Here is a 19,075-nt window from a genome sequence, read left to right as displayed (position 1 = left end):
GCGAGACAATTGTTAAATGAGTTTTGCCCCATTTTATGACCTTTCTTGCCACAGATGTTAAGTGAATCTGGCTTCTCCAGTGACTTTGCTTGTCAGAAGATCGCCAGAGATCACATCACCCCGGGATACTGCAACCGTCATAAATATGAACCAGTTGCCAAGCATCCAAATGCTGATCATGTGTCCATGGGGATGCTGCAATAGTTGTGTGAAAAAAGCTCTGCTGCCTGGCTGAAAATTCTGGGAATGCTGTTATATCTAGAGGACACTAAGCAAAGAAGCCTTTATTAAATAACTCCATGCTCACTCTTGGTATTCTGTATGCCATTAATCCTTAATGGTCAGAAATAGTAAAGCATAGTGCTTTTTCTCCAGCATTGCATTTATGGCTGTTGTATTTATTCTTCGACTGTAATTTTTAAAGCATGCATGAATTTTGGCTGGCAACATAAAATTGCTAAAACAGTGTTTGAAAATACACTTCCTGGTGAAGGAACAAACACATAGGATTTTCTTGCATGTTTATATTACATATAAATTCATTATATCAATTTGTTAATTAAACAAATGGTTGGTGAAAATTAAGTGCATACAATCAAACGAAGAACAACACTTTTTATAACTTCACTTATGTTTTATTTTTTACTTGAAGACCCTTTGCAATCAATGATAGAAGATGAAGGAACTGTGACTATAAATAGAAGAGGAGCAATTAAGCAGGCAAAGATTCACTATATTAAAAATCATGAGTTCATCGCCACTTTTTTTGGACAACCTACATTTTGCTCTGTCTGCAAAGATTTTGTCTGGTAAGGAAAGTAACTCTGTTTTTTAGATGTATGATTTTTATGTAAATAATTCTACTGAAGAATTTCTATCATTTTTCTTTCATTGTGAGATGTGAAGACTGTATTATAACCTTATTTTTCCTCAGAGAACTTCACTCTGCTTTTAGAAAGCCCTAAGAAATCTTATCAGCTTATCTGACAGTTAATAGGAGTTAGTTAACAGATAAATTAACTAATGATATATGTAACTCCATGGTCACCACACATAATAACCCTGATATATTTCTCCCCTTTAAAAAGAACCTGATCAGATTTCGTGGATATTTATAATGATTCTGCCTCCCTCTCCTATGGAAATGAATACCAGGAGGTGGATCAACAATGCAGAAATGTTCCTGGCCACTTTAGGATACTAAAATTAATGCCATACACAACAGGACTACCAAGGTCTATAATGAAAACTTAATTGATTCCAGTCTTGTTACCACATTCTTATATTTATCAAAACCCAGTTCATATTTCTCTAAAATCTTATTTCACTATTCTTTTCTGTCTGTTTCTTTTATAGGGGGCTGAATAAGCAAGGATACAAATGTAGACGTAAGTTTGCTGCATCAGTTTTTATTTTGGGGTCAGTGAATAATTTCAATCATTAATTTCAGTTTTGCTCAAAAGAAACACCATCTAATAAATACAGATATACTGTCTGTAATTTTAGAAACTAGAGGCATATATTCACAATAGTTTACTGAAGCAAACAATAAAAGGTTAAGCTATACATAAAAAATAAGCTTATTGTACATGATAAAATCATGTAATAATAAAATTATTACCAAGGTAAATAAAATTATAATAAACTAAATAAAAAGAACAAAATAATATAATTTGCTTTTTCTGACATATTAAAGTGTCAATTGATCAAAATTTGTGGGATTATTAAATTTCCCTGATTTTTTTCTCCAAAAGATGAAATTTATTTTTTTGTACCTTTTGTTACTGTTGTTTTGAAGAATGTAATGCTGCTATTCACAAAAAGTGCATTGATAAAATCATTGGGAGATGTACTGGAACCGCAGCAAACAGTAGAGATACAGTGGTAAGTAACACAATATCTTACATATTAAATAATGCTTATTCCATGACAAAGAACATCTTAAAAGAAACTCTGAATTTATATTTACACATTTAATTTGTTTATAGCTGTCCTTTGTTTAACATTTTATTTCATAAAAGGCAAGTTATCAAAAATTAAAAAAAAGAAAGAAAGGGCCTATGTAGAGCAGAGACAAAACAATGTAGATATTTTCCATAACTTTTTGGAGGAAATCCTTACATCAAGAACCTAACCATTTGCAATAACTTAAAATGTCCCTTTTGATTTTTTCCCCCACATACTGGATATGAAGCAGAGCTCATAAAAGATTATACAAAGGTCCTCAAAGAAATTCCAGGAAACTTTGCATTCTGTTCACAGTCCTTGCATGGATTCTGTTTTGTAAACATTGGCTGGTCTCTGTGACCCAGAAACATAACTCTTCAAAAATCTTTTTAAAATGGATGATTTCTGACCATTACTTTAGATCAAGACCTCATTGCTCCTGTAGTTCAGTTGCACCCTAATTTTTTTATGAAAACTATGTGCAGCTTTCTTAGAATCTTGGCATTACATGGAGGGCTTGATCAGTGATTGCTCCTTGAATGGAAAAAGCACAATGAAAATGAGTATGGCAAATCACCCATTTTGGCTCTGTTTGAAATAGGCAAAAACATGAGCAAAAGTACTTAATGCTAAATTTCCTAGAGTATTTATTTATCAATATGCCATGGCATATTTTAAAGTAGTGCTAAGCAATTTAATAATGAAACTGTCAAGCTACGAAACCATTGTTTGTCATTAGGACTGCCATAGTGCTTCTAGCTTGCCTACAGTTGCGGTGGTGGGGGGAGGGAAGAGCTTGAGCTCCACAGGTGTTCCCTATCAGTGTGAGAGCCAAAGCAGCCAAAGACATGTTCTGACAAACCGAAGTTTTCTTCTCATTACAATTGCTGGACGGTTTATTGGACAATGTGAACTGTCAAAGGGGGAGGGAAAGTTTCTCTCTTAGTTATCTGTTTCCCGCCATATTGCTAGAGCTAGCTTGCTTCAATCCTACTGGTATGCTATGCTTAATAAAGTTTTACATTAGAGATCACTATGTCTCTGGTGTGTTAATTTCATTGGGCTTTTCAGCCAGAGTCTGACCGAAACTTGCATAAAAAAGAAAATGCATGAAAGATTTTGTTAATCTAAGCATGAATTTAGGTAGCATCACATTCTCAAGAATGCCTTATTCACTTGTGGCTGCTGGGATTTAAGTCTTTTAATAATCCTTTACTGCAAACTTAAAACTATGCAGCAATACTGTAAGTGGATAGAACATGCTTGAAATTATTTATTCCCCTGATATGGCGCCTATATTCTGCAGATGTTTTTTAATCTCTGTGGAATTGATCAGGTGTATTGCTTGTTTGCCAACATTGTCTGCTTCCCCACACTTGCCCCCTGAAAATATATGAATTTGTAATTTTTAGGATGCTAAATTGATGCCCCATATTTTCAAAGAAGCCCAACTCTAAAAGCTCACTGAAGTAAATTACTGGAAGATCCTTTAGATTTCAGAAGAATTTAAACACATAGAAGTTTAATATTGAAAAGAATTTTAGCATAGCATGGTGAACAGAACAATACTTGAGATGTTTTGCTTGTGTAGGCTGTAAACTGTATTTTCAAATGAATAAGAAATTTCTAAATATCTGACTATGATAAATGTACATCAGTTTTTCAACAGTTACATAACTGTTTAACTAACTTTGGCATTGGAAACTTGGTGATCATGAGAGGAGATGGACGTTTAACTTTGATTCTAATATAAATGTATCTTCAGTTTCAGAAAGAGCGCTTTCATATTGATATGCCTCACAGGTTCAAAGTTTATAATTATATGAGCCCTACTTTCTGCGACCATTGCGGTAGTCTTCTCTGGGGACTAGTAAAACAAGGATTAAAATGTGAAGGTACAGTCTTTATTTTCACTCATTAAAGGTTTAAAATAGAAAACAAGAAAAAAGATCTATGAAAGGCAGAATACAAATAAGATTAATAAACTTGCAGCAGTATTTACAACTAAAATACTCAAATGATCTCAAAACCAAAACCTTTTGTGCTGGGGGGGAGGGGGTTGTGGTTCAGCGAGTGCAAATTTCTTCTTTTTATGCCAAAAATAGGAACAGAAAAATTAAACTGTATATTTTGGTTCAATTAAAGAACACAACAAGGTAATCACTTCCAGTTTATCGCTGGTAAAAATACTAGATTGTTGATATGCTTACAAGTGTTACTTTTATTAATAATAAACTCTTTTCTTTAGAGTGTGGAATGAATGTGCATCATAAATGTCAAAAGAAAGTGGCAAATCTATGTGGAATCAATCAGAAATTATTGGCAGAAGCTTTAACTCAAGTTAGTCAGGTATGTCTTGTTAATCATTTTACTGTTCCCTTACGTGTACATTTAAATCTATAAATAAATACAATTATGAATTCCAAATAGTGCTAAAGACATTTGTGGAATGCAGCAACTTTTAAAATCCGTCATTATTATTTGTTAAAGATAAGAAATCCACACTTATTTATATTGAAAGGGAAAGCTTCCCTTAGTTTGCTAACGTCAGTATCAATATTTATTTAAACATTTGGCCATAAGTATATGAAAAATAAACATATATGTTGATACCAAAATAATAGAAGAATATATTTATCTTTCCAGAAGTCTACCAGAAAATCTGATTCAGGATCAGTAGAAAGTGTTGGGATTTATCAGGATTTTGACAAGAAACCTAAAGGCTTTCGTGTAGATATGACAGGTAAAATGAAATTGTTTCTTTTCATTCTGAATACCCCTTCTTGTAGATACTCATTTGCCATCAATCAGAATGGCCTTTTCTGCTCAGACATGTATTCTGTGAAATTCCAGTAGAGGTTTTAATTCAACATGATAATTGATGTCTTTGAAGGATACAATCCCACTAGGCATAGCTTCTGATTTATATGTTACATTGTAAATTTTATATTTTAATGTTATTCACACCCTGGAGGTGTATAGCATGACAAGCAGTTCAGAAATATTTAAATATATATAATAAACTCAGTGCAAGCATACAACCAATATTTTGTATGATTTTTTTAAAAAATTGAATCCACTTCGAAATAGCATGTGAATATTTTTTTATTTTAAAAATAATTTTGTTACTTTATTTAGAAGTAATTTCATATGAAGAGCCAATAATGTATTTCATAATTATTCTGCATCGGAACAGATCAGTTCAATTACTATGTTTTTAAACTTGAATTGATTTTGGTTTAATGCCTTTACAGAGATAGATTGTGCTGCACTTTTATCTCAGAATTAGTGTGGCTTTGTAAGACATCTCTGCCAAAAGCTAGTCAACTTAATTGCAGTCTTGTGTGATTGGATGAAGAATTATAAGAATATTCTTTGCTTAGAACATTATTTTAGCTTTGGACTTTCTCCCACCTTGTCTCTCTCCCACCTGGGCTTGTCTGGAATGTTTCCCAGGCAGCAGCTAGTCGGTTCCAACTCTTCTGTCACGTTGGCACTAAAGCAAATGCTATTTTGATTTGCGAGGGAGTTTTGCTGTATAGACTGAAGAATCTAAAGAGTGCTGTGTTAGAGGATAAGAGAGGAAACTGGTCTAAACTGAGTCGGTGGCTTTGTGTGTACTTTATTCATGTGGGTAGAGCTTTTGCTAGAGTGCAGGTATTGTTGCAGTTACTCCACATAAACAGAATGATGGCATAATAAAATCTAGGTAAACTAGTTCCAGCTTCTCTAGATGTCCTATATTTTAAAAGAAGATCTAATCACACATTTTGTCAACCCTTAAAACTTTTGACAGTTCAGGTAAAAATACGCAACTCACTAAACTTATATTTGGTTTAAAATCCATATACATATAAACCATGAGTGTACAGGATATTTCTGAAATGGTATCACTCCTTAATTATAGTTTCAAAAATGCACATGCATATACATGTGCTAGTAATAATGGAAGCTACACAGAACATCTTATGAGCTGTAAGTGCTATACAAAATATTTAAACGAAATAGCAAAAATTATTCATTTTGTCTTTGAAGATAATTGTGAATATGATAAGCTGTGGGAGGGAAGATCACCCTCACAACTATCCACTAGGAGAAAATTCAACATAGATAGTTTTGCATTCCATAAGGTTCTTGGAAAAGGAAGCTTTGGAAAGGTAAGTTGAAGATGCATTGTTTTTAAAGTATCTATTTTCTATATAGAATATTTAATTACTAGCTGTCTACTTTAATGCAAAAATATTTTGTTATTTTGGATTAATTTAATATATTTAATTACATATGTATATGCCTATTTAAATTCTTTTATTTTTATTTTTCTGAGCATATAGACTGTAAACCACTGGTGCTGTGACATATTTGAAACTGATCAGTGATAGAACTGGTCAGTCCTTTGTACATAAAAAACAGCATTCAGCATTCTGAACAAACATGTATTAATTTCCAATGCAAGTTTCAATTTCAAGTCTCTAATATGAATTTAGGGACATGGTGGCTCAGTGGGTTAGGACGCTGAGCTTGTCGATCAGAAGGTCGGCAGTTTGGCGGGTCGAATCCCGAGTGCCGCGTAGCAGAGTGAGCGCCTGTTACTCATCCCAGCTTCTGCCAACCTAGCAGTTCGAAAGCACGTAAAAATGCAAGTAGAAAAATGGGGACCACTACGGTGGGAAGGGAACAGCGTTCCGTGCGCCTTTGGTGTCTAGTCATGCCGGCCACATGACCACGGAGACGTCCTCGGACAAGCGCTGGCTCTTCGGCTTTGAAACGGAGATGAGCACTGGTCCCTAGAGTCGGAAACGACTAGCACGCATGTGCGGGGGAACCTTTACCTTTACCTAATATGAATTTGCTGAACTAGAATTTTAGTAAATCTGATTCTGTTCAATCGATATAAGAAATTTCTTTCTAAGTGTTGGTATATAACTACCATACAATATCATCTTTGTCTTGAAGTGGATGTTTTAGTTTATGCAATTTTATTTTACATAGACAAATCACAAATGTATAAAACTCTTCCATTTAATTACTTTTGTCCAGTTTGATAGAACTTCACATATCTGAGAAAATTCTGTTTCTTTAATCTATCAGCTAGCAAGAAGTCATTTTTTGTAGTATTGTTTTGAAATGTGGTAGAAATAAAGCTTAAATACACATTCTTGCTGAAATGTCTTTATTCATTTAAGCATTTAAGATCTCCTATAAATAAACTACTTATGACTATTGTCACATTATTTTATTATTTTTGGATGTGCAAGAATTTGGCAGAGGAAACTCAGCTTGCTACTGGGGGTGGGGGTGGATATTCTAAAGCATTGCAGGAAACCACCTAGAATGCCTGTCATTTTGCCCATGACCCTCACAGGGCTAGGGGATTTTTGACAATTTGTCCCTAGTTGTTGGGACCAAACAGACAACTTCAATAGATTCCATAAAAATAAAGAATAATTCAGTAGAGCTTAACTCCAAGTGACTATCTAGACATGTCTATAAAAATTTTCGGTCCTGCCACTGAAGTAGTTTTTATTGTCTTATCTCAAGATATTTTGTCCCCAATTCTCAGTCTATTTTACAGCCCTGGATTTATTGGGGATATCTAATTGGACATCCTGTTTAGCTTTCTGAGATCAGAGAGCATCACTTTGATGTTGCCACCTAGTTAGTGACATAAGTACAATTACCAATTAATTGACTGGATAATCCCAGTAGCATAAGAAAAAGTCCAGGAATTTATCATTTGGAAGAGCTCCTACATCTAACTGCATTCTATATATCTTCCACTTCACAGGTGCTACTAGCTGAGCTTAAGGGGAAGAATGAATTTTTTGCAGTAAAAGCTTTGAAAAAAGATGTGGTTCTTATTGATGATGATGTGGAGTGTACCATGGTGGAAAAGCGTGTATTGGCACTTGCATGGGAAAACCCATTTCTTACCCATCTTTATTGTACTTTTCAGACTAAGGTACAGTGCAATAGTTGATTATCTTTTTTGATATGATATATACTGACAATGTATTGGAGATTTATTTGATGAATAATATAATTTAGTTGAGACAGAAATGCAGAATTTAAGACCCCTGAGAGCACATGCAACCTCTAAAAGTTATGTGTGGCATCCAGAGACTCACATACATTTCTGTTGAATTTTATATTTCAAATTAAAAATATATGATTGGGAAGGAATCATGTTTGTTTTAATTATGTATAATTAAATAGATAATGTCAAGGGTTGGCGGGGGTTTTTTTGGCCTCACTCATGCATTCTCAGCAGTACCTCTATTAGTATCCATGACTTTGAATAATCACAATTTAGAGCTAAATGGTGGGACATTATCTTCATGTATAAATAGCTTGGATCTCAAACCGGTTTAGGTGTCTTTGTGCAAAGTATTCACAGGCCACCTCCCTCAACCTGTATGCAAATGGTGTTCTTTTCAAGAAATTTGGATAGTGAGGGCTACAGCTCCTTTGCTTGGAATTTCATATCAGGTCAAAGCTTTTGTTCTGAGTTGCTACACAAATTAGTGGGGACTGTGATTTCTATTTTTTTTAAAAAAAATGTGTCTTGACATTACTGTAAAGATATTCAACAAGATATTTTCACCATATGTGATTGGACTCACTTGAAAAAAAATGTTTATGCTGCATATGCAGTTCTCTGAGAGGGCTAATATTTTCTTCTCTTATTTGTAAACAGGAGCATTTGATCTTTGTTATGGAGTTCCTCAATGGTGGAGATCTAATGTTCCATATACAGGACAAAGGTCGTTTTGATCTTTTCAGAGCTACGTAAGTTCTAATAGCCTAATGTGAAGTTTGGGATTTGAAGGAAGGCAGTTTTAAGAAATGTACAAGCCCAAGTGTTTTAAGATGTATGAAGGAGAAAATTAATTAAATAATTAATGCTATTTTCTATACCTCTGTGAAATAATATAGTCTATTAATCTCAAAGATTCTTTTTTTTATTTAAAAAGTTTTACAATACATTTTGACTTTACTCCCCCCCACCCCCACCCCCACCCAACCCTCCCTATCCCTCTCCCCCATTCCCTCCTCCCCCCCCCCCGACTTCCCAGAGCTAAATACAGGGTATAAAATCAAAAAACAAACATAAGCACCCCTATGTTATCAACAATAAACTATTAATTCTATCTCCCTCTAGCTCATATAAAATGAATACAAACAATATTAATATTACAAATAAAGTAAAAAAGAAAAAGAGGAAAACAGAAAAAGAGCTTTACTCAGAATAGATTTCCTTAATCCCAGTCCTTATTCATATTAATTTCAAAAAAAAGAAAAAAAGAAAGAAAAAAAAACTTTCACCTACTATTTACATTCTCCAACCTTTCTCTAATTTCTAAACAAATTCTCAATTATGCACCAAAAGCGCCTATCTCTATTAACCTTAACAATCTCCAACCAAACTAAACTATGATCAAAAATAATTCTTGCATGTATCACGCCAAATGTCTCGCAATTCCAAATCATCCTTGAGTTCAAATAAAAAGAGTAAAAAAAAAAGGTTTAAGCAGTCTGTAAGACAACTTGTTGTTAATTAGGAGCTTGCATACCCATTCTTAGTTCAACACATACTTTTAGTCCATAACCCTAATATACTTTTCTAACAAGCAAATAACATCAATCTTAAATTGTGTTAAATATTAAAAAAAACTTTCTTTCTCCTCTATGATAAATTTAATCCATTGACATTCTAATTTAAAAATTTAATCAGCAATCTTAACGCCCCAAAGCTTTTGGAGCACGTCTGTCATGACCCCCAAAACCTCTTTGGACCGCGCCCCTCCCACATCTTCACTGTAAGTACACTTTGGAGATTCCATAACTTTCTGCTGATCTTGCTCTTGCTCTCGTCTCGCTCTTCTTAGGGCGGCACGAGTCATCCTCTGGCCTCCTGCAACATCCGATAAAACTGTATCTTGATCCCCTCCAACACCATTGTCCTCTATCTGTCTATCTGCAACATCTTGAAACTTTCCCTCGCCGTATCCCTTTACAGCTTCCAAAAATGATAGGGGGGTTGCTTTTAACACATTGCTATAAAAATCACGTGCTTGAGCCACAGTAACCAGACGATGTCTTTTACCTTCATGCGTCACCACCAGTCCAACTGGAATCTCCCATCTAAACTTAATATCACATTTCTTAAGTTCCTGTACAAGAAATGCAAAATCTTTCCTTCTCCTTAAAATCTTCGGAGGAATCTCTTTTAAAACCAAGACTTCTTGCTCAGCCACTACCAATTTAGTATCATAAGCAGCTTGAATGACTTCATCTCTAATTACTCTCTTTGTAAAATAGACCACCACATCTCTGGGTAACTTCCTCTGTCTTGCAATCCATGAATTTACACGAAAAATTTTGTCCATATTTCCCTCAATTTCAGATGCTGGCTGGCCGGCCCAATACCCCTTCCAGAGCCTCAGAAATCAGCTGCTTTAAATCTTCTTTACAATTCTCCTTTAAACCCCTGATTCTAATAGCATACTGCATCTGATGATACTGAACAAGGCTCAATTCTCCGTCCATTTTATCCCTTATATTTTCATTTTCTAATACCTTTGCTTCTAATATAGAGTTCTTTTGACTGAGATCCTTCACTTTTACATCCAGCTGTTGCACACATTCAGCTACAGATTCAATCATAGACAACATGTCCACCCTCATTGCTCTAAACTTCTCTTCCATCTTCCTCTCCAATTTCTCCATTTTCTCCTCCATTTTCTCCTCCAGCTTTTTCAACTTTTCATCCATCATGTCAGACATCAATTGTGAATGCTTTCCAAGAGCATCTTGTAAATCCTTAAGCGTCAATGCCGGAGGAGGTGCAGGAGGAAGCAAATCTTGCAATGAGGTCTGTTGCACCAGGGAAGACCCCGCACTCCGAAGAGCTTTAGAAGTTTTAGCCGCCATCTTCCCCCACTTTCACTTATTGCGCACTTTCACTTTAAAGCTATAAAATCCATTGAGCTAGAGAGTAAAGATAAGAGTCCACATCACCTTGACCTCCTGTACCGCTCTGCCTGCATCTTGACAATCAAAAATATTTCCTTTTGGCAGGGGTGGTTGCTAACGCCTGGCTCTGCTCCATAAATCCCAGAGCAGGGGCGCTGCGCAGCTCGGAGCAACCCAGGCTTCGGGGGGGCTCAATCCTTCAGCCGCCCAAACTCTCAGCTCAGGCGGCCCCGGAGAGCTCAACCCCTACCTGGGGCCTCACCCCCTCCTCTTCTCCCGAGGAGGGGGCTTCAAATCCATCTAAACAGCTGATCGGCGCTGTTTACGATGGAAAAACACAGCTGCGGAGCGGGCAGCCCGAAAACAGCTGTCTTCGGCGTTGCGTCGCCACCGGAAGTCATCTCAAAGATTCTTTCTGGATCAGAACAATGACTGATCTAGTGTTCAGCTATCATAGTGACAAATCAGATGGTTCTTCAAAATCTAGGCATAGACATATGCGCCACAATATCATTGTTAGGAAAAGCTCATATTCTTCAAAAGTTGGTGTTAAGAGACATTTGCTTCTAATCCTAGAATTATCATATAATTATCATAAATATCATCTAGACTAGGGGTCCCCAACCCCTCCCCCCCGGTCCATGGACCGGCATCAGGCAGCAGCATGCCGGAAACTAGGTCACACAAGCAAGCGAAGTGCCATCTGAGGTATGCAGGCAGCATGCAAAACCATATCCCTTCTGATCCATGGAAAAACCTTTCTCCACAGAAATGGTTCCTGTGTTCAAAAGGTTGGGGGCCACTGATATAAACAGCTACTGGATATTTTTTTCCATTTTATGATAATTAAAATTATCACTTAAACATAGCAAGGACAGAAAGTAATGGATATTACAACTGTACTGTAGGGTCATGGATGACAGAAATGAAGGAGACAAATGCAGAAAAAAGTTTCATAAGCTCAGTGCACACTGCTGAGAACTATCCTGGATTAGAGTGGCATAGAAATACCAGTAATAAAATAATAAATAAAAAATACAGAAATAATAGAAAGGGAGGAAAAATTACACCCTATGTTAAATGAATCATCAGCTACTTAGAAATCCCAATGAATGATTTAGGCAATATTGTATTATTGTAGTATCTGGTTACAATACTGGGGAATCATTTAAAAACACGTGGGTTCTGCCATTGCCTGTTAAATCAAGAAGCTGTAAATCAGGCTTACCAAAAGTAAACTGCAGTAACAAGATTTTAATTAACCTAATGTTCTATCAAGCCTGGACATTCCAGGCCATTCATGTCTTGACTTGCTGACAACTATATTCTTTAGAAGATTAGGTGAAGACCCATGAGGGGCACCTATCCTTGATTTATAACAATAACAGGAGGGGGGAAATAATGACATAATTACACTCATGATTTCTGTATCTATATCTACATATCTATATCTTATCTTTACTAAATTTTTGAAGAAGTGAAATAAAAACTAACAAAAAATCAATATTTAGAGCATATTAGAGAGAGAATAGAAGGACATAATAAAAATATAGCTAAAAGTGCAAAAAAGGAAAAGAAAAAAGAATATACAAAGAAGGGAATTCCAATTTTCTTTGGTAACAATTCTAAGTACAAATATGAATTAATCTCTTTATGGTTACAGCATTACTTACTTTGTTTCTATAATCATGTTTTTTCTAACAAACAAAACCATATGTCATCGTTTATTTTTTTTATTATTTCACGCAAAAGTCAATAAAGTGGTTCCAGTCAGCATTAGACAATTTCTTTCTCTAATAAAAGCTGTCAATTTGGCCATCTTGACAAGCTCTATCATGTTCACCATCCATTCCTGAATAAAATGAAATCTTTCCACCTTTCTGCATTTAATAATTTCACTATTTTTATCACATATAAAAACAGAGTTCTATTAGGTTTTTTTATCCAACTGTTTATCTACCAGTTCCAAAATAAAAAACTAGTTTCAGTTGTAGGACTTTTGTTTTTCAAAGATGCATTTAAACATTCATCTTTTATTTAAAATAAAGATCCATGGCAGCAGTAGCTAATGGAAAAAGAAGTTCATGATGGGAATTCCTAAAAATGGGAATAGCAAAATCATAGTTGCAAATAATTTCATTGAGAAAAATAGATGGAAAACAGCAGAAGCTACCCATTGTTACATACACACACACACACACACACACACACACACACACAGAGAGAGAGAGAGAGAGAGAGAGAGAGAGAGAGAGAGAGAGAGAACAAATAGTGAAAATCTGAGGGGGGGGGAAGGGCATATATAAGAGATGGAAAGAGTGATACTTCATCACGAACAGTAAGCCAGAATTGTAGAAATCGTATCAGAAAGCTCAAAGTGAGTTGAGGTTAGTGAAGGATACTAAGAACAGCCAAAAAGATTTCTCCAACTATATTCAGTATATTCAAAATAAAAAAGGAAAGAATCACTGCTCAGTGAAGATTTTTTTAAAAAATGCTAATTGGTAAAAAGAAAAGCGAGAACTAACAATTCCTGCTTTGGCTCCATCTTCTTAAACCTCCAAGGGCAAATGAATTTTATTCTAGGCACTGACAGAATTTGCTAATGGCCTTGTGGAATCATTAGGTATTTTGAGAATGTCTGGAGGGTGAATGAAGTGCCTGATGACTGGAAGAGAATTCTCCTATCTTCACAAAGGGGAAACTGTAGGCACCTTGAAAATAATGCAGTAATTACCAACATTTTTATTTACCCAATTTTTTTTAAAAAAATTAGGACACTTAGTACTTACGTATGGATTCTGGCAGGTTGTAGACTTATTTTACCTTAAGCACAGTATAATTGCCAAGCTAGTTATTTGTGGCCTGGAAAACAGGTCTGTCAGGTAGAGAGCCAGACTGGTATAGCAGTTAAAGGTGCTGGACAAGCAAGTTCTTTTTTCCCATCTGACCCTGACAGATTTCCGGTACTGAATCAAGATTTCCTTTGCACGTTGGTGGGGAAGTACAAGCTGCTTATCATGATGTTATCTGACTCTGCTCAGATAACCTCTCTCACTGGGGTGGCTGAGGGCTCAACCTCTCTTCCCCAGCAGAACTATTGCAAAATTCCTCACCCTTGCAGGTGACCCCCCCCCCCAAAATGTCAGACTTAACTGTGTACCAACAGGAAATGATATCGTGTGAACTTATTGGGACAGAATCAGTAATTGGAAAGAGTGATTGCCAGACTGAACAAAGTCATGATTGGCCCAAAATGAGAGGTGGGGTGTACAACACAATCACTCTAAAACCTATTTCCAGTATTGGCTAGTACCCTCCTGGTGTGCTAGGCTGGAAATGCTGTAAATGAGAGACCCAGCAGGATTGGAGAGCTTCACATCAGGGCTGTTGAAGTCTAGCTAGATTAGCCTAAGGAAGGATTTTCACATGGGTAAACTACTTTAAAGGTTCCATCCCACTCATAAAATGAAAAAGTAGACACTTGGTTTGGACTGTGGTTGGAAACATCTGATATTTCTGGGTGCAGTTGCAAACTCCTGTAGAGAAAGTAGAAGGTGAAAGGGAAAGTACTTGCGATAAAGAATAAAGTACAATTCCAGAGAAGCTGTGTATCTTTGTAAAATCAGCAGAATGTTTCCTTGTCAGAAACTAAATATTTTTTAAAAATGATCGCAATAATTGCTACAAGTCTTTGTCAGTTGAAATAGTTTTACTCTACTAGACACATTACTCAAGAGACACTGGTGCACAGTTCATACAAATAAAGCCATTAGTGTAAGTTGTAACAATACATTCTCATATTTTCACATATTTATGTGTCCTGATAACAAAGCAGTGTAAACAATAACCTAATAAAATGGAAAGTTACCTAAACTAGACAGAAACCAGAAATTTAAAATCTTTTCATTTTTTAAAAAATGTAAGCTTCTGAACAAACAAAACCTGCTGTCAATGAAGATTCTCAGTTATCCAGGTAGAATTGTCTGGAGTCATGGCAACTGGACTTATTTTGTTGTTGACTTGAAACGTTTCCTTGCTTATCCACTTTTTCAGTCTGAATCATGTGGTTAGGGGAATCTGAGTAGAGAGTCATTGGAATGTACTAACTCCTAAAATTCTTAGGGGTGTTCCCGCACCAACTTCAGGGTTTCTTCCCCAAAGCACATGGCAATATGTCAATAAAGATTCTCAGTCATCCAGGTAGAATTGTCTGGAAGCTGAGTCACGGCAAATGGACTTACTCCCAAATCAACAAGCAAATAAGTCCAGTTGCCATAGCTCAACTTCCAGTCAAATCCCTTTGTTGTTTTCTCTGCCCTGGACTCCCTCCACCCACCCCATCATAGGCATTCTTTCATGCTGCTGAGAAGCACTTGCTTCTTCATCAAATGGCCTGGTTTCCCCACTCACTTGACTGAAAGAGAGCATCATTCACAGCCACCTCTTCTTCAGCCTTCCTGAGAATAAGAGAGGTGGATATTCTACCCATAGCTAAGCACCTAAGCGTGGGCTGAAATGCTATGCAAGCAAACGTACTTTGGAAGGGTCAATGAATTTATTTAGAGTAACTCCCAAAGTGTTAGAATTGTCAGATCATAATGTTTCTTTGAGGTGGTATTTTTAAAGTGCACTAAGCAGGGCAGCTATTCCCACCTATTATCCTCCAGATGTGTTGGGCTGGAAATTCTGCAAAGGAGAGAAGATATAGTTGTTAACTTCTGCAGAAGTTAATGTGGGGTTTAATGTGTTGGACTAGGAGTGGGGAGACTCGGGTCCAAGTACACATTCAGCCACGAAAGCTACCTGTAACTTTGGTTCAGTCCCTCAGCCCAAGCTACTTCCCAGGGTTATTGCTATAGGAAAAAATTGTAGGAAATATAAACGTGGCAGAAACTATCCTCAGGTTTGCATCTTCACTGCTAATATAAGCTGCAGAAATATAAAATTTAATAAAAGGAAAGATTGTTACGGGATCTTTCAATTTGGCTATTAAATTCTCTGCGTAGTAGAGGAAGGAAGTGTTTTTCTTCTGAGAAACTTATTAGAAGCAGGATTATTGAAAGAAGGGTTTAAATTATTACCCACAGTTCTAGCAAACTTTAGATATTTTCACAAAGTCTCCAGGCTAGCATTCCTGAATCCCACAGCATTAATCAGACCTATTCATTATAATGCAGGCTTTGTTTCTCTTTCTGCAGCATTGCCTGTTCTAATCCAATTCATCAACACATTTATAAATTGTTCCATTCTTTTTGTCAAACATGTCCACAATTGGGGCTTTTAAAACTGCCAATAAAACTTACAAAGAAGTTACTAATAGGGCAGGTTTTATTTAATAATGAAGTTTACTTAAATACATTATGATTCTAAATAAAACCTCCAAATCAAATCTGGGCTGCTGCCATATTACTTTAGACACAGGGAAAACATTTAGACTGATGGAAGCATTGCTGGACTATTTAGAAATGAAGACAAGTTTGGATAGGCACTAGATAGAAGCTGGGAGATTGGGAGTTCTAGTCCCATCTTCAGCCTAAAAGTCAGCAGAGGACTTTGGGCCAGTCACTCTCCCTCAGCCCTGGGGAGCAGGCAGTGGCAAGCCACTCCTGAAAAAACTGCAGGGGCTAGTTCAGACAATCACCAGGAATCAACACTGACTTAAAAGGACCAAAGAGGGAAAAAGGAAAAAAATAAAAATCCCTGAGGAAAAAGCAAAATAATAGTGGTATATCTCAGCATCTTTCCTTTTCAGGCCTTGCAAACTTTTTTTAATTAGAAAGGCTGGTTTAAATCTTTTTAATTAAAAAATGTTCCAAGACAGCCCCCCCCCCCCGGTTCTGCGTTAAAACAAACTCTAACTTGTAGGTAGGAAGAGCTGCTTTTTAGTTGTGCAGAGCAAAAGGCTTGGATAGGATGGGAGCTGAAAAGGAGACATGACTGGAGCCAAGTTAGATGGGAGGGTTTTAATTACTGCAGCATATTAATAGCCTGATACAATTGGGAAGGCAATTTGAGGAAGCCATGTCAAGCAGATTCTACAACATTAAGCGGACACGGAAAGCTTTCTAAAATGACTGGAAATGTAGCCAATACATTAATAGAACATTATTGATATGTTATGATATTATATAATTAATATTATTAATTAGGTGATATACTAACACTTTAAGTCTACATTGTTTGAGAATGTTTTTGCTTGATTTCAGGTTTTATGGTGCTGAAATAGTGTGTGGCTTACAGTTTCTTCATAGTAAAGGCATTATTTATAGGTGAGTGATATGTTGACCTTAACAAGAGTGTCATACAGTATTTTAACGATTATGCCTTACTCAGGAATTGGTGGGATCTGTGATTAATACGATGTGAATATGTGTCACAAGGAATTTTTTGCTGTTAAAATTTTGATTCTATTCCAGAGGTGTTAAATAGGGGCAATTCAGAAAACCCTTGAGAACAATCTGTAATTATTTTCTTACATTTATCGCGGTGGCAAGATGGATAAAGCTATTATTTACATTACATAAAAGAGTTTTTGTTTCACATTCTTAATTGCTGGCATTTAGCCCCAAGACTGTAGCCCTTTATCTTTACTAGAATGACAAAGGAGATAATTCACATTTCAGATTATAATAAATTGGGCTGAACTTCTCTCAAAAGCACAATTTCAATTTATACTGTAGATCTAGAAGGCAGCTTTACTCTCAACCAGAAAAACCTTGCTGGATGGCAAAGTTAAAAAAATAGTCATGCTAGGATTATTTTATTTTCAAAAATAGATTCTGGCTTTTACATTGAGAACCTCTACTTATTCGATCAGGAAAATGGCTGCTGAATTAAGGTTTTAAGTCTGGATTGGCAGAGTTTGGAAAATGAAGAGTCATGACCCTTTGGATTTTTATAGGATGGTAATATTTCCAGAAGTGACAGGGCCAATGTTTTTCAGTTCTTTAGAATTAGCTTATTTTCAAAATATTAAGAGTGGGAATACTGCTGAAATTAAGGTATTTTTTTTCTGTCAAATTTTGATAGTATGATCTCAGGGTGCTACAGAGGTATAGATAATCTGGGAGCCACAGTAGCTAACCTTGTTTTAAGTGGGTCAGTTATTTAAGGTGGATATTTCAGGTAAATATTGATTATTTTAATTCTTTGATGATTTTTTTTCCATGCAGGGATCTCAAATTAGACAATGTGATGCTTGATAAAGAAGGCCATATCAAAATAGCTGACTTTGGGATGTGTAAAGAAAATGTATTTGGAGAAAACAAGGCAACAACATTCTGTGGTACTCCAGATTATATAGCCCCTGAAGTAAGGCATGCACATGTACTCATTTATTTAGAAATCTTTCTCTGTGATATTGTGATATTATATATTACTTCTGTTCCAGATGGAGGTGGTTGTAAGATGTAGAGTGTTTTCATTTTTATGGTTCACGGAGCATGATATGATACCTGCTTTGAAAATATTTACAGTTGCATACAGTTATAAGTCTTGGACCCATATTTCTATCCCTATTTTTGTTTGGCAAAGTGACAGGAAAATCAGTAGCTGAGTAATGAGCATTACATTTGAGGTGAATAATATTTAATTTTGAAATCAGTTTATGGAAATAAGTTTTATTCATTGCGTTGCAGCTATAATTAACCTCAGTTAATCAGGATCTAGGTTTAACTATAAACTTCAATTAAAAAGAGAAGCAAAATGCTTAGGACTTTTCTATTCCAGAGAAAACAATGAGTCCAAATCTTGCGGTAGTGTGTTTCTAGAAGGGGATGTTGATTAAATTTGAATTCAGTTACCACATCAGAGGATGGGCCTAACTATTGCTGATCCTTCTATTATGGAGGGGGGAAAACACAGAGATATACATATATGGCTTTGGCTGCATTTCATGTTTGTGTCTTTTCTTACATTTGCATCAGATCTTGCAAGGCTTGAAATATACATACTCTGTAGACTGGTGGTCATTTGGAGTTTTGTTGTATGAGATGCTGATTGGACAATCGCCTTTCCATGGTGATGATGAAGATGAGTTATTTGAATCAATACGAGTTGATACTCCTCATTACCCACGTTGGATTACCAAGGAATCCAAGGATATTCTGGAAAAGGTATATATTGGCTAAGAGTAATATGTTCTTTCTATATG

The 19,075-nt window shown here is 35.9% G+C and overlaps 1 protein-coding gene across 2 annotated transcripts in view; it reads left to right on the top strand.

Moving 5' to 3' along the window:
• PRKCD (protein kinase C delta) overlaps positions 1-19,075 on the top strand; it is a 70,399-nt gene that overhangs the window by 43,956 nt on the left and 7,368 nt on the right. For both annotated transcript variants that reach the window (XM_083352676.1, XM_083352677.1), the window contains 12 exons: positions 653-809; positions 1,357-1,388; positions 1,799-1,884; positions 3,713-3,842; positions 4,196-4,296; positions 4,594-4,690; positions 5,983-6,104; positions 7,733-7,906; positions 8,642-8,733; positions 17,130-17,192; positions 18,096-18,234; positions 18,849-19,037. In XM_083352676.1, the coding sequence (XP_083208802.1) occupies positions 653-809; positions 1,357-1,388; positions 1,799-1,884; positions 3,713-3,842; positions 4,196-4,296; positions 4,594-4,690; positions 5,983-6,104; positions 7,733-7,906; positions 8,642-8,733; positions 17,130-17,192; positions 18,096-18,234; positions 18,849-19,037 (1,382 nt within the window). The remainder of the gene's footprint in view (positions 1-652; positions 810-1,356; positions 1,389-1,798; positions 1,885-3,712; positions 3,843-4,195; positions 4,297-4,593; positions 4,691-5,982; positions 6,105-7,732; positions 7,907-8,641; positions 8,734-17,129; positions 17,193-18,095; positions 18,235-18,848; positions 19,038-19,075) is intronic.

Source organism: Vipera ursinii, assembly GCF_947247035.1.
Source record: "Vipera ursinii genome assembly, chromosome: 2".
In the NCBI taxonomy this organism is placed as follows: domain Eukaryota; kingdom Metazoa; phylum Chordata; class Lepidosauria; order Squamata; family Viperidae; genus Vipera; species Vipera ursinii.
The sequence above is the reverse complement of the archived record's forward strand: the minus strand, read 5'-3'. Positions and strand labels throughout refer to the sequence as shown.